Source organism: Botryllus schlosseri, chromosome 15, assembly GCF_051294905.1.
Source record: "Botryllus schlosseri isolate E-star chromosome 15, Bs_hap1, whole genome shotgun sequence".
NCBI lineage: Eukaryota > Metazoa > Chordata > Ascidiacea > Stolidobranchia > Styelidae > Botryllus > Botryllus schlosseri.
The window spans coordinates 15,122,406-15,136,510 of NC_137250.1; the positions used below are offsets into that span (position 1 = coordinate 15,122,406).

The 14,105-nt window shown below is 40.7% G+C and overlaps 1 protein-coding gene across 1 annotated transcript; it reads right to left on the minus strand.

Annotated features, from left to right (window-relative positions):
* Positions 1–5,071: 5,071 nt before the first annotated feature.
* LOC145458105 (uncharacterized) lies at positions 5,072–14,007 on the minus strand. Its single transcript, XM_080336426.1, has 4 exons — positions 13,206–14,007; positions 9,419–10,622; positions 8,737–8,998; positions 5,072–5,779 (listed from the first exon to the last, which is right to left on the minus strand). The coding sequence occupies exons 1-4, from the start codon at positions 13,379–13,381 to the stop codon at positions 5,130–5,132; spliced, it is 2,292 nt and encodes a 763-aa protein (XP_080192552.1). The 5' UTR covers positions 13,382–14,007; the 3' UTR covers positions 5,072–5,129.
* Between the last annotated feature and the right edge of the window lie 98 nt (positions 14,008–14,105).

Consider the following 14,105-nt stretch of genomic DNA (forward strand, 5'->3'; position numbering starts at 1 on the left):
TACTAATATTTGTAAAAATATTTCAGGAGTGATTATCTGGTAAAAAAAACATTAAAATATAGTTAATCGAAGGTTAACCTACTTTACTATTTAGATCTTTGTGCTTTTAGTACCATTTGAGAGCGTTTTGCTTGAGTTTACAGTAGTCAGGAACATTCGCTTCGACTCTATCTCCAGTCAATCTTGTTTCTGTGAGTCCAACTTCAAAGAGTGTATCAAAATTACTTTGACTTCGGCACGAGAAATTTTAGTGAAACTGATTCCACAACCCCGCTCTTCAGCAGATGAATGGGTGTATCCGCTAGCTGCCCTGCTACTATAGTTGCTTGTTTTCTGGTCGGTCCTATGTCAGTCAAGATCAATCACCGGTGTATTAGGCAATGAATAAACAACTAGTTCTTGAACTTAATGCAAGTATACATCTTTATGCTCTTTGAAGGCTTTGCGCCCCACATCAAAAACCAGCTTTATACACTTTTTCGAAATATGATTTTCTCATCAAACAGTACTTTTATTTATATATTAATAGCTATACTTTTGAAAATGACGTAAAAACGGTCTAGCACAGGGGTTCTCAAAGGGTGGGCCATGGCCCACTGGTGGGCCACAGGAGCATTTTAGGTGGGCCACAGAGCTATTTGGAATATTGTAGAACTAGTGAAAATTTGGTTATATTTGTTATGTTATTCGTTCAAAAATATATTCATATTATCAAATTATACGTAGGCTACCGTAAGTTTTTCATCCGACTCTAATGGGACGTAGTGGTAAGTATGGATTCACAATGTAGCCTACAAGTGGTAAATGGGAGGGGAAACGGTGGCTTTTATCCACTGGCTACGACAACCTACGGCTGACGGCAACGAAAATAATTTCTATTATAAATTAACTTGAAGTTAGTGCTGAAGTGACCAAGTATTCCAGCAGGGTCGTGTGTCGTATGCCGTTGCAAAGGGTGTGCATTAAACTGGGACAGAAGTGTATTTGAAGAAGATTTACGGTGCCTTGGCAGGTCGTAATATTGTAACATCAAAATGGCCATAATCGCAATTTATTATCAATTATCAACTTCCTATCGAAGTAAACAGCGCCACCGCAACGAATCGTAATGTATTGGAGCTGGTTTAAAATTTCCGGCCCTGAAATCCTTGTAGATAATGTAAGATTCATATGAAATGATTGACATCGTAACTTCAGTAGATACAGGACACACTATACGCAGGCCTACATTGTACAGCTTGAACATTAAAATAATTTTCTCCACATCTGTGCAGTATCCCTTTCACCAAAGAATTGTTTGAAGCTGGACCGGCCCCAATCCCACCATAGTGGAACTAAAACCCAATCACCGAGTGGAGGCGGGGATTAGATTATTGGGTTTCGCGACGTGAGTGGAACAGCGGCCATATTAATGTAGGCCTACACAAGAGTTATACGATCTACCAGGGCCGTAACTGCCGCACCTAAAACTCCCAATTGGGGGGAGCTCAAAAGGGCCCAAATTTCGTTGGTTGGTCGTTTGTTTGTTGGAGGAGATTTACTCTACTTGAAAATTTTCGTCGCGCTTCGCGCGATTTCATCAATATGAAGATCTGCATTTGTAATGATCAGTTAGAGAAAATGCGCATATTTTGGAGAAATAGGCATATCGGCGCCAGCGATGACCATGCCTTGAACGGGACTATATGACTTTAGAATGAATAGGAGGTGGGCCACAGAACATTTTCAAACCGGAAAATGGGCCACGGGCGAAGAGCGGCTGAGAACCCCTGGTCTAGCATATCCTATAAACCAAGTGGTTCTCAATCTGTTTGTCTTCACGGACGCCTTTTGGACAGTCCAGGACCACTCAGTCCCCCAAATATAAGTTTTATTATTTCAAATTAGCTCAATTATCGTGCGGCGGGTCTGTCTAGTACAAATATTCATAGACAAGTGATAAACAGCAACAATTTGACTTTTTCGTGAAAATAACATACTATAATTATGTAGGCCTAGATATTATATTGAGACATTCATTATTCCAAAGAATATTCTGCAGTTGCATTTTTTTGAAATACGTGTTCGTGTCTTGTAAATCTGCGCGTTCGATTCGATATGATCGAGAGACGAATCCATTAGCACAGACCTCTAAATTTGCAAAATGATTGATGATATAATTTGTAATTTTTGAATGAAGGAAATCATAAGACAACCTTCACAACTGCTAAAACACTCACATCATCAGAATAATCGTCTGACATAAAATATCCTACTGTGCACATTTATTTCAATTGCCAAATTGCCAATAACCGACTGATCCAAAGATATTGCTGTTTAGAGACGTTTTGTTAGGGTTTGTTGAAAAAATAAAAATATGAAGATAGTAATAGATATCAATCACGGTGACTTATTCGTAATGTTTGAGAAACCTTTTCAGTTTGAAGTTGTAATCAAATTAGTGAACAGTCGTTTGAAATAAAACCTCGTGAAGTATTTCCCTAATTTATCCCAATGAAGGGATTGAAAGTTCGCCACGAAATCAATTTTATCCCGTGATATACATATAACCACTATAGTCCAGAATAACTTCAATATGAGATGCGACATAAAAATGACTATAGGCTGGACGTGGTATGTTCGTTAAAAATATGTTTCTTCATTATGGTGCCAATGTTGCGATCACACCAAAAGTGTAATCAGAAGCGTGTATGCGTTAGTATTATATATATTAGTCACCATCTCTCTTTATGGAAATGGTTTTCGGCACTCGTCGTATCATATCAAATCGAAGACGCGGATTTTCAATACCACGTAGCCTACTTCAAGAAATATAGCGGCAAATTAACTTTGAAATAATAAGTCTACCGGGTACCGTAACAGTGCTTCGTCATGCCCCACCACCCCCCCTCCCCCCCCCCCAAAAAAAAGTTGGTGTTGGGACCAATGTTCCCTCTAAGCTGCGCACGTGCGCAAATGCGCGGTGTTGACACGGTCTCTGCGCACAGAAAATCCATGTTGCACACAAGAAATCTGAAGTGATGACCTTTTCTTAGTCGTTACGCACTGTTGTTCAAGGGTCTGAGCAGTAAGTTTGTGAGTGTGCGCAGACTCGTCAAAAATTAGAGGGAACATTGGTTGGGACCCCCACATAGTGTGAGAAACCGAAGTCCCCCTCAGCCTATACCCTTTTTGCCGCTACTTATCAGCTACATTTGATATACAATTTAATGAGTCACGACTCTATAATTTATGTTAAATCATGAAATAATTTTGGGCCCCCTTCGAGCTCGCCATCCCCCAATTGGGGGGTTTGGGGTGAGGCAGTTACAGTCCTGAGTCTTTTCAAATTCCTATAAATAGTACGATGCTATTTTCAAGAAAAGTCATTTTGTTGCTGTTTATCAAAAGCCTATAGTTCATATTTGCACAAAACAGATGAAGGTCGCACCACAATTGAGCTAAATTTGAAATAAAACTTGAGGGGGTTCGCGAGGGTCCGCGACGGTCAAAAAGGGGTTCGCGAAGCCAAAAAGGTTGAGAACCATATTTCACCGCAGACTGTCATTCTGTTGATGTGAGTCCTGTAGAGCAGTTATGAAGCGAAACTGCCTTATGATTTTCTTTAGCTTAGAAAATTACAAATTAGGTGGTCCATCATGTTGCAAATTCAAAGGTTTCGCGGAGCCCCTGTAAAATGCTTCGCGGACCCCTGATTGAAAACCACTGCTATAGACCTACTCCAATGAAAGTTTGCCTGAAAGAAGTTCGAAAAGTTCAAAACTCCGTTCTCGTGAACAATTTTGTCAAGTTACAATGGGATATGGGAAATGATCGCCCGGTAGGTTGACTAAAAGTAATAATAATATAAAAGGTCAACTTCCCACGTCGATACGCTTCAATCCGGGTCTGGACAGTTTCAGCTCAGTTTTCCTTATCTTAGTCAACCTCGGCGGCAGTTTCAAATTTTCGTGTTGTTTGTTGTCTATGAACAAAAAGATTGGCGCTTATCGCCAAATTCACGTATACTTTGTGCCGAGTTGGCTTTTTTTTAGATGTCTCTGTTTAGTGTATATTTGCTACCATCGTTTACTTTTCTTTTTTATTTTCATATTTAACTAACATTTACAGCCAGACTGTGTAGAGTCAAGTGTACCTGTTTGATACGGGTGTGATCAGACTAGTTGACATTCACGGTCGTATCGATCATTCCTATCTGATACCGAACACTGTGCATGTGCATGCATATTTTCTGTACCATCATCATTGCCGTCTTTTTGTTATGTATTTTGGTCAGATAAAAATAAAGGCCCTCTCTCCCTCTAGTAGCCTAACACTCACAATAAAAAAAAAGAGAGCGGATTGCGAAAAAGGACATTTGGGCGTCCTCGGAGGACATTTCAGTTATATTAAAAAAAGAGGACAAATCATTTTAAAACAACCATCAGGACATACCCTATAGTTTGACCTATTTTGATGAAACACAACTTAATCAATCAAACGCACGCCTTAACCTACTCTCATAATGGTCAATCTCAATCGCTATTGCGCACTTAATCCCCGGCATATATATGAACGGGATAGAAAATCCTGAGTATATAGGCTACTCCAATTTCAGAAATAGTTCAACTCAAAATACATCTTCCAAAACTTGGTACAATTTAGTCAATCGAATTGCAATACTGTATATTCGATTTTTTTTGTTTAAAAGACGAAGAAATGAATTAAGAGATACTTTCTGTTACAAAATCCGAGATATATGGCCATTTTCATTGTCCAACCATATACGTTCGCTATTTGGAAGTTTATACAATAAATATCCTTACATTCGCGACCAATTCAATTATATAATATGACAACGATGCCATTGTTAATATGCTATGAAAATACACATATAGCTGAGATAATCATTTATTTGCTGCATGGGGAAGGGCACTGAGCTAACCACGGCGGATCAGAGATGCGAGCATGCCGCATGTAAGTCCTTTGGTATTCTAATAGAATTACGACAATAGATCTATATAGCTGATACGACTGATACCGCACCGCTCGCATGGATTGGTTTTATGACCAATCGAGGGATGAAGTTTGAAGATGCTATGATGTTAGGGTGGAGAGGTTGAAAATTATATGCGGCAACAAATGTAGTCTCAATTTATATATATGTGATCTTGATTCTCATCCACTGTAATAGCACTTCGTGCAGTGATAACCGGCGTCAGATATAAGCTACTTGACATCGGATGCATTCGTGATGTTCGTCCGTTGGCATCCGGAAAGACATCGTCGTCGTTGTCAGGCAAAGGCGGCGTGAAGGATAAGTATCCGGCTATCGCGTTTGATTCTTCACAACTGTTTGGTCGGTCGTCCAACTCTGTGCCGTGATGATAATATTCAAATGCTTGGTTTTCATATTGATGCGTCTCAGTCTCCAGTGTCTGTTGCTGATTTTCTTCGTGAACGGGACTATCTTGCTGCACTGTTCTGGGCATACTCATGAATTTGCGAAGGTATTGGGAACTATTTAGTTTCGAAAACGCCGACACGGATGGTAAATTTGTCATGGTGCTTGTTTTTCTGACTGCGACATGTTTCAGCTCTACCTTTTGCTTCCGACCGCTAGATTGTATTTCAGCAGGCATACTATCAGATGGCGCTTCGTTCTTTTTCCAACATTTTCGTCCACGTTTAAAGCAGAGAATAATCATTGCAACAAGCAGCGTCAATGCTACCACCGCCGCTGTAGCTGACATCGAAATAGTAAGGGCAAGGTTTGTCGTAGTCGTGGTCGTTGTGGAATCTAAATATATATAGAAAAGCCTATTAGGATACCATATAGGCCTAACAAACGTTGCTTACATTGTATTATACTCGGGACCGAAACAGCACTTCGTCAGGCCCCCCAAAACGTTGGTCGTGTGGCCCCCATTTAGGGTGATAAACCGAACTTCTGAGGGCTTCGTCCCGCAGAACCCCCATCAGCCCGTATACGTTTTTGCCGCTACTCATCAGCGAGATTTGTACTTGTTTCGGCGAGTCAGTTTATATCGCCTAAACGCGCGAAAATTTTCTGCAATTCATGATTGGATCGGTCAATATGATCGGGAATTGCATATATATTGCTAGCAATTTTTTCCTCTATGAACTCACGTAATCAGATTTACCGGTAGAGCTGAGCGAGGTGTCTTGGAAAATGTAGGGCCCGTAATATAATTTAACATTTTCGGGTGTTGTTATAATCACCTCGTTACATGGTGTTATTTCGTGACCTCCTGTCTGCTTTACTTGCAAATAATTATTTCCTGCGGGATGGCATTCGTCTTGCGGGGTTTAGATTACCGGGAAAGGACAATTCGGCACCAGCCATTTAGGGGAATTAAACATAAGTACGTATATCGAAGTTTTCGGTCAGCTTAAGGGCAGTCATTTTCGGCCAAGGTTTTCTCGCAGCCGATCGTTCTGGCACACTTCACGGAGTCGCATGTGATATAGCCTAAAACCTAATACATGTCTTGTACGTCGTGGTGCGGTAATGGCCGACGCTGAAATGACCATTTTTTAAATCATGCGTAATTTTTCTTAAGGGAAGGGTACCCAATATTCCAAAATTAAGTGCAACATGAAAACGTGCGTGATTTCCTGTGGATAGTTTGTACATATCCAAGATCACTGTGCTGGGTATTATAGTCAATAAGCGAGACAGGTAGAAAATTCGTTACTACAATACGGCTTCATTATGAAAATGTGCCGACCTTTGCATTACACAAATGATAAGATTTGACCGACATTTAGTTCTCTGAAAAACACCGTATACCGTTGGGATGCTTTAATGTAGAGGTGTGCTCTCTGCATCTGTGCAACGAGCGGGTGTAGGAATATGATATACAGGTATTTCAAGGCCAACCCCATCCACGCAGGGGCATATGTAGATATGAGCTTTTGGCCAACATGCGTCTGGGCAAAGTGCGGTGCCAAAAAGATCGGTGACGATAAAACCTTGGTCAAAATTGACCGTGACCGTCGCTGGTTCTCTAAAACCTTCGGAATCGATATGTCAGATCGTCGAAATGGTCGGCACCGCATAGCCCCGGTCTTGCAATTTGCTGTCGCTATGTCATACATGCCCGTAGAAAGCGTAGCATACTAACATTAAAAATTATTATTTCTCGTGTGTGAGGCTTGAGTCGCGAGATGCCATTAAAACTCAGATTTGGGTCGCGGGCTAAAAAGGTTAAGGACCATATGTTATAGGTCTAGCCAGTCTTCACATAAAACGAAACGAAACAAACTGTAAATATTCGGTGACTTGAAAGTGACTCGAAATCGGAAAATATAAGCCGACTCGACTCCACAATTTGAGGTATCTCGAAGACAGTGACTTGATCCCAATACTGATATGGTTCGGTTCGGTTTATTAGCAATTTTTATCAGTTCAATACACCACAAAAATTGCAATACAATGAAAAGATAGGAAGGTGTCGAAACGACTTGGAGTAGTCTTTGGAATCAGACACACACCTTGGCCAAGGCGATGTAAAGAGGAGGCATGCACAATGAATGAAAAGTAAAAGAAAACAGTATGGAAAAGCAAGCGACAAAATTGGGTTGCCAACTCACGGAAGGCGAGATCGATCGGCCAAGTCGTGGTCCGGTAATCTTGAGGGCGGGCTATTATTCATGTAGTAGAAATTGCTTTTATTTCGACTTGAATGTGGACATGCTCGTCGACTGTCGGATGGCCGGTGGGATACTCTTACACACGTCAAGTCAGGCATATTTGCTAGAGCGATGATCTTTTCGGTCGATCATACGATATTTGGACGACGTGGACGCGCGTGTGTTGTAGCCTAGGCCTACTTGTGCGCTGTTGATTCCGAGGTAAAGAAGTCATTGAATACTCAGTGACCGCATAGTGGAACTGATACATAAACTGGACGATTTCTAGTTCCCGCATATCTTTCATATTTAGGATACCGAATACCTTCAGCAGTGAGTTAATGGATGGACAACCAGGCCCCTTTAGGGCCAGCTTTGATACGGAGTACATTATGTTGTAGTTTTTGCAGTGGCTCGAGAGCAGTTTTACTGGCAGTTGCCCAACACCAACAAGAGTATGCCATGTTGCAACTTCGATTGAATTAAGGAAATTTAAAGAGTAGGCTATCATAAGCGTCCACGCTGACATGCAACATCTAACGCCGTAAAACAGGCAACACTTCGGTGATAATTTAGTGTATAGAGACGGAATATGCGTGCCGAAACCAATTGTTGGCTTTCAGTGGACTGCATCCTACGAAGCAAATTACATGAACGTGGGCGAGAATGAAAACCAAAAACGATTTGCGGATTTGGAAATAGGTATAAAGTTGCGATTATTATTATTATTATTATTAATATTTGAATAGTGGCGCTTATGACCGATTAGGTCTTTTGCACCACGTACGAGATGATTGGCGTAAACAATATTTCACAGATATTTCGCACACGACAGAAGTTGTGATGATGACATTGACAGCACTTTTAAGAAGCATCATGTAGTGTAGATTCATTGTCGCCAAGAAACTCATCACTGCATTTTATAACTGAAGACCTAACGTCCTCAAGTCCTAACGCGACCCTATCGGCCGAAAGTGGTTTAACTTTCGATTGTGAAATCGCAGCAACATATAATTATACTAACAAGTAACAACTCGTAAATATTAGGACAGCTGAAAGAAATGTTGATAGTTGGTCTATGTAAAGGGTACAAAAACTTACGAGCAGTAGAAGTTGTGGTGAAATTGTCCGCATTAAGTTGTCGCGCATAATCCAGAGATGTACAATTCAAGCACAAATTGCTGCCAGTTATCATGTCCCGAGTAGTTTCCGAGTTGCTTAGGTACGAAGGATATGCCAAATTAAAGTTTCTACCACATGATAAATCAATTGTTTTTCTCGCAACAAGAGCATCATACGCTGCGGTGAAATTGTCGTCGCAAAGCCATGGATTCCCGTCCCCAACGATAGTCAGTAAGCTATTCTAAAATGAACATGGTAGAGGTCAAACTGCGAATGTAATGTCATCACAGTGGATCGGATATATATACCGCAAACACATGCCTGTTGCAGAATAGGATTATCATATCATAATATATTATATATTATCGTGTAAGCGCTATTTCTAACTTGAGTGTTCTGTTCATAGTAGATTCTGGTATTTAATCGTTATTTCAGATGACTTTCTTTCGTGACTGCGCAAGTGCGCAGTGTACATCGAATTCTTAATGGTCGTGGTTTAAAAGGCTGTCGATCAGGTCACGACCGCCACAAACAATGATATGCACATCGTAATTTTGGGTGACTTGACTGGTAGCAGGCATAACGTTATTTTATTTGTCAACTCGAAATCGCACTTTCTCTGAGCGGTCCCGAGTCTGTGATTATTTGTAGATATACTTACCTCCATTCCCGAGAGAGTCCCCAACAAGCTCAATTGGTTGCGACTGAGATCCAGATACTTTAGTTTCGGGCATTTCGAAAAGAAATTGACCGGTATTGTTTGTATCTTGTTCCCTGCCAACCCAACAAAGATCACGCTCGCCAATTTCAACTCGGTTCTAAAATCTCCAATCACGTTGCTTGACAGATCGAGGTGAATCAAACTCTGTAGGTAATTGAAACTAAACCCATCAAATAACTCCAGACGATTGTTTCGCATGTCTAGGGTGATCAGGCTCGGTTGGTTCTTCCAATCCTCCGAGTCAATTGTTTTGATCGCATTTGACGATAGGTTCAGAAACTGTAGTATCGAAGAAGCGATAGTTGTTATCGCCGATTCGCTAATGCTAGACAGTTTGTTCCCAATAAGGCTGAGGTTCGATAAATGTGTGAAAGCGGGCCAGTTCCCCTCGAATACGTTTGTTGAGTTTTGGATATAAATAGTCTGAGTTACGCAATCGCTGGATGCATTAAATAAGTTGTTGACGTCAGAAAATATAGAATCAATGATGACGGCCATAGTTAAAGTGCTGCACAATGCATCAAAATCCTTCAAAAATGGCCGCCCCGCAATATTTTCGAAGTGCGCGCTCTGCAGCTGGGATCCATAAAATGAGATATCCGATAAAGTCAAGTTCCCCAATCTTAGATCGAGTAAACTTTTCGGAATGCTCTGAAAAAAGCTGCGATCAATTATGGTCATTCCACTTCTTGCGCCGGTGTATCCAAAGTTAACGAGGCTTTTCCAATCTCCCAATACTCGTCCGCTTGTTGAAATTTCCGGGCTTGGACATGGCGTAGATTGAGCACCCAAGAGCAAGTCTTGTACGTCCGGGGTAGCAACATATATATCATTTATGGAATCGAAGCAATTGCCCCGACCGTCGAAATATGTCAAGTTCTTGAAATTACTCGCCATTGTAGGTGGTAAATGAGTCAACTCGTTATCTTTTACGCTGATCTTGCGTAACGAAGCATTAGCAATGAGCAAAGCCTGGTCTGGAAATGATTTGAAATGATTTGAATCCAAGTTTATCTCTTCCAATAATGGTGTATATCGAAGGGCTGTAGGTGGAATTTCCACAAGAGAGTTGAGGTCCAGATCCAATTTGGTGATTACGGAGATGCTCGTGATCGATAAAGCGCCGTTTTCCAGTTCATTTAATCTGAAAGACAGACATGAGAGCTGAAACAATGTACATAAGAATGATTGATTGAGCAACATCTCTACATGAAAATCCACTGCTATATATTTAGTATTTGCAATTTTTGAAGGAGAAAAATATAAGGTAAAGTATGTATGTTTGCAAATTCTAATTGTTTGCAGTATTCAATTCAATTCAATTTATTGCTAATAATTTCATCATTTCAAAACACCACAAGACTGCGATATAATGAATGATACGAAGGTTTCGAAACGACTTGGAGTAGTCTTCGATATCAGACACCCACCTGGTCCAGGCGATATAAAAAAGAAGGCATGCACACTGAATAAAAAGTAAAGGAAGATAATATAAAAGGACAGTTGATGAAAAAAGGTGGCATATGTGTGGGAAGAGAGAGAGAGAGAGAGAGAGAGAGAGAGAGAGAGAGAGAGAGAGAGAGTCTTTATTTTCATCCAACCAAAACACATAACAGACGGCAGTGGTGGTGATACAGAAAATATGCATGCACAGTATTCGGTATTAGATAGGAATGATCGATAAGACCGTGAAGGTTATCTAGTCTGATCACACCAGCATCAAACAGGTACGCACTTGACTCTAAACAGTCTGGCTGTAAAAATGTTACGGTAGTTAAAAAAAATAAAATAGAAGAAAAATTAAACGATGGTAGAAAATGATCAATGAAGCAATGTCTGGGCGTAGGGTTCTGGTTTAAATCATTTTGCCCTTGATTAAAATCGATTTTAATCAATTAAATAATTCAAATCATGATTTTTTTGATTTTTTTGGTTTTTTTTACTCATAATAACAGCAACACCAACAAAAGAAAATGGGATGAATGACGACCATGTCAATCAAGGTGCTGAAGAATAACGCGTACACTTTGATAATGTGGGGCAGTGAATTATAATCCAGATAGATGAAAAAGTTCAACCTATGTGGTAATGATAGCTGAAAACCTATGTGATAATGATGGGTCGCGCGAATCATTAGTGATCGGTTCTAGTAGCGAGAGAGAGAGAGAGAGAGAGAGTCTTTATTTTCATCCAACCGAAATACACAACAAACGGTGGTGATGGTGGTACAGAAAATATGCGTCCACAGTATTCGGTATTAGATAGGAATGGTCGATAAGACCGTGAAGGTCATCTAGTCTGATCACACCAGCATCAAACAGGTACACTTGACTCTGAACAGCCTGGCTGTAAAAAATGTTTAGTTAAGAAAGGAAAATAGAAGGAAAATCAAACGATGGTAGCAAATGATCAATGAAGCAATGTCTGGGCGAGGTAGGGCAACAGTGTTAGTGTAACAACAAGAGGTGATCAAGCAGGTTTTTTTTTTGAATCTATTATAAGGCAATTCACGGATATGTGGTGGCAATGCATTCCAAATGATAGGTCCGGAGTAGTCGATAGATCTCTTAGTTAGCGAGGAAACATGTTGAGTCAAATCGGGACCATCCATCATAGTTCTATTCATCTTGATCGGTGGAGTGGTTTCTGCCAGAAAACTGGATCAGAGATAAGGGATTTTTTCAAATTCGATAGAGGCTCCCGATTGCGCTTCGCTTGCTGTATCCCAGCAGTGCCTTGGAAATAGCAGCAGCTGCAGCATGTTCCAGACAACTAACCAGTATTCAATAGCAAAACGCTAACATATTGTTTGACTATCGCTCTTTGTTCTTTTCCCATCTGTCTGTCAAATAGCTGAACTATACCGGTGCCAGTGACGAGATGTTATCTCCGGTTTATATAAAATGCACATGATTTTCCGATAATAATACCCACATTCACGCATCTCGTCCGAAAATTTGAAAAAAACAAAAAAATCAATAAAATCAAAATGGTAAAATTAAAATCAAAAATCAACGAAAAAAACCTGATTTAAATCACACTGATTTAAATCAGCCTGATTTAAACCAGAACCCTATCTGGGCGAGGTAGGGCAACAGTGTTAGTGTAACGACAAGAAGTGCTCAAGTAGGGCTTTTTTGAATCTATTATAAGGCAATTCACGGATATGTGGTGGTAATGCATTCCAGATGATAGGTCCCGAGTAGTCGATAGATCTCTTAGTTAGGTTGTTATTGGGTGGGGGTAAGTAGATATTTCCTTTAGACGAGGATCTCGTGTAGTGGGAGTGGACAAGGCGAGATCGATATGTCAAGTCGTGGTCCGGTAAAATAGAGGGCTAACTAATATTGATTCAGCAGAAATTGTTTGTATTTTGACTTGAATGTGAACAATGAACATTGAACATGCTCGATGACTGTCGGATAGCCGACGAGATACTGTTCCACAAATCAGGTCCGGCATATTTGATAGAGCGATGATATTTTTTGTCCTCCATATGATAGTTGCCTACTCTCGTCCTCATCATCCAAGTACTTTTTAGGGATGTTGACCTTCGGAAAGTAACAAGTCAAGTCTAGCTTACATGTTCTTTACGGAATGGAAATGGAACGACGACATGGACGGCAATGTCGCATATCATCCGTTATAAAGGCAGCGCTCACGCTATACAGTTGTATTTGGTCGACACTTCCCTGCTTAGCCTACGGCTTATATGCATGTTGCATACCTGTTTCCGCTCAATATAAGATGGGATGTATTTTCTGGTATATCAGGTATTGAATTGAGATTCATAAATGAACAATCGGCGACTCCTCTATTGCTACATCGACACGAGCACGTCTGCTTGCAGGAACTAGCGATTCTCAAAACGATTACATAAGCAATCGTCGTCAGAATGTTCATTACGCTGCTTGATAGCGATTAGTTAATTGGCTGAAAGACACAGATAGATACATAAAATTGAAAATCGGCAATTTCGACTTCATTTCATTTCCCAGCATACGCTTTCTCACGCTGCGCCGCCACAACTCGAAAACCGAGTTGGACACCATATTGATGACCCGCAATTTCATATAGCCTCTTATTGCACGGCTCGAAGTTGAATAACAGGCGATGAAAGCAACTGCTATCCGTTAGATAATAGGCCTAGCAATACTCTGATATCTGCTCTATATTGGAATACGTACGAACGATGAGGCTGTGTTATTCATCCTGTTTCCCAAACTGATAGTAGACCTTTACGATGAATCACGACTCCCGCGCTCATATTGCTGTACGGTACAGAGCCATTTCCCGGTATACCGAATTTATAAAACATGAATCGCTGTGGCGAACACATGGAACTGACTTCTCCCTTCGCCATCACCATCCGGTTCAAGATAGCTCATCAGGCTCACGTGGATTAGCCTAACGCAACGGAATTTTATTTCAAGCCTCAACTACAGGGGCTGATGTAAATTGGCCGGTGTCATTACCTTGATAACACGACAAGCCAAACTCAGTAGGCACTGACCCGACATACATTTCTACTCTAAATGGAACTGCCATTGGAGAAAGTTAGGCCTACATCCTCGGGTGGCTCAAGACCGGCCTGAACAATCGCGCTCCACTTTAGGCTGCACAAAAT

What these genes read in the sequence shown, in the direction of transcription:
- LOC145458105 (XM_080336426.1), bottom strand. Translation starts at nt 13,381, where the DNA reads ATGAACATTCTGACGACGATTGCTTATGTAATCGTTTTGAGAATCGCT. An exon ending in CTTATATTGAGCGGAAACAG is followed by an intron (nt 10,623 to 13,205) that starts GTATGCAACATG and finishes TCTGTCTTTCAG; the next exon opens with ATTAAATGAACTGGAAAACG. An exon ending in GGACTCTCTCGGGAATGGAG is followed by an intron (nt 8,999 to 9,418) that starts GTAAGTATATCT and finishes TGTTCATTTTAG; the next exon opens with AATAGCTTACTGACTATCGT.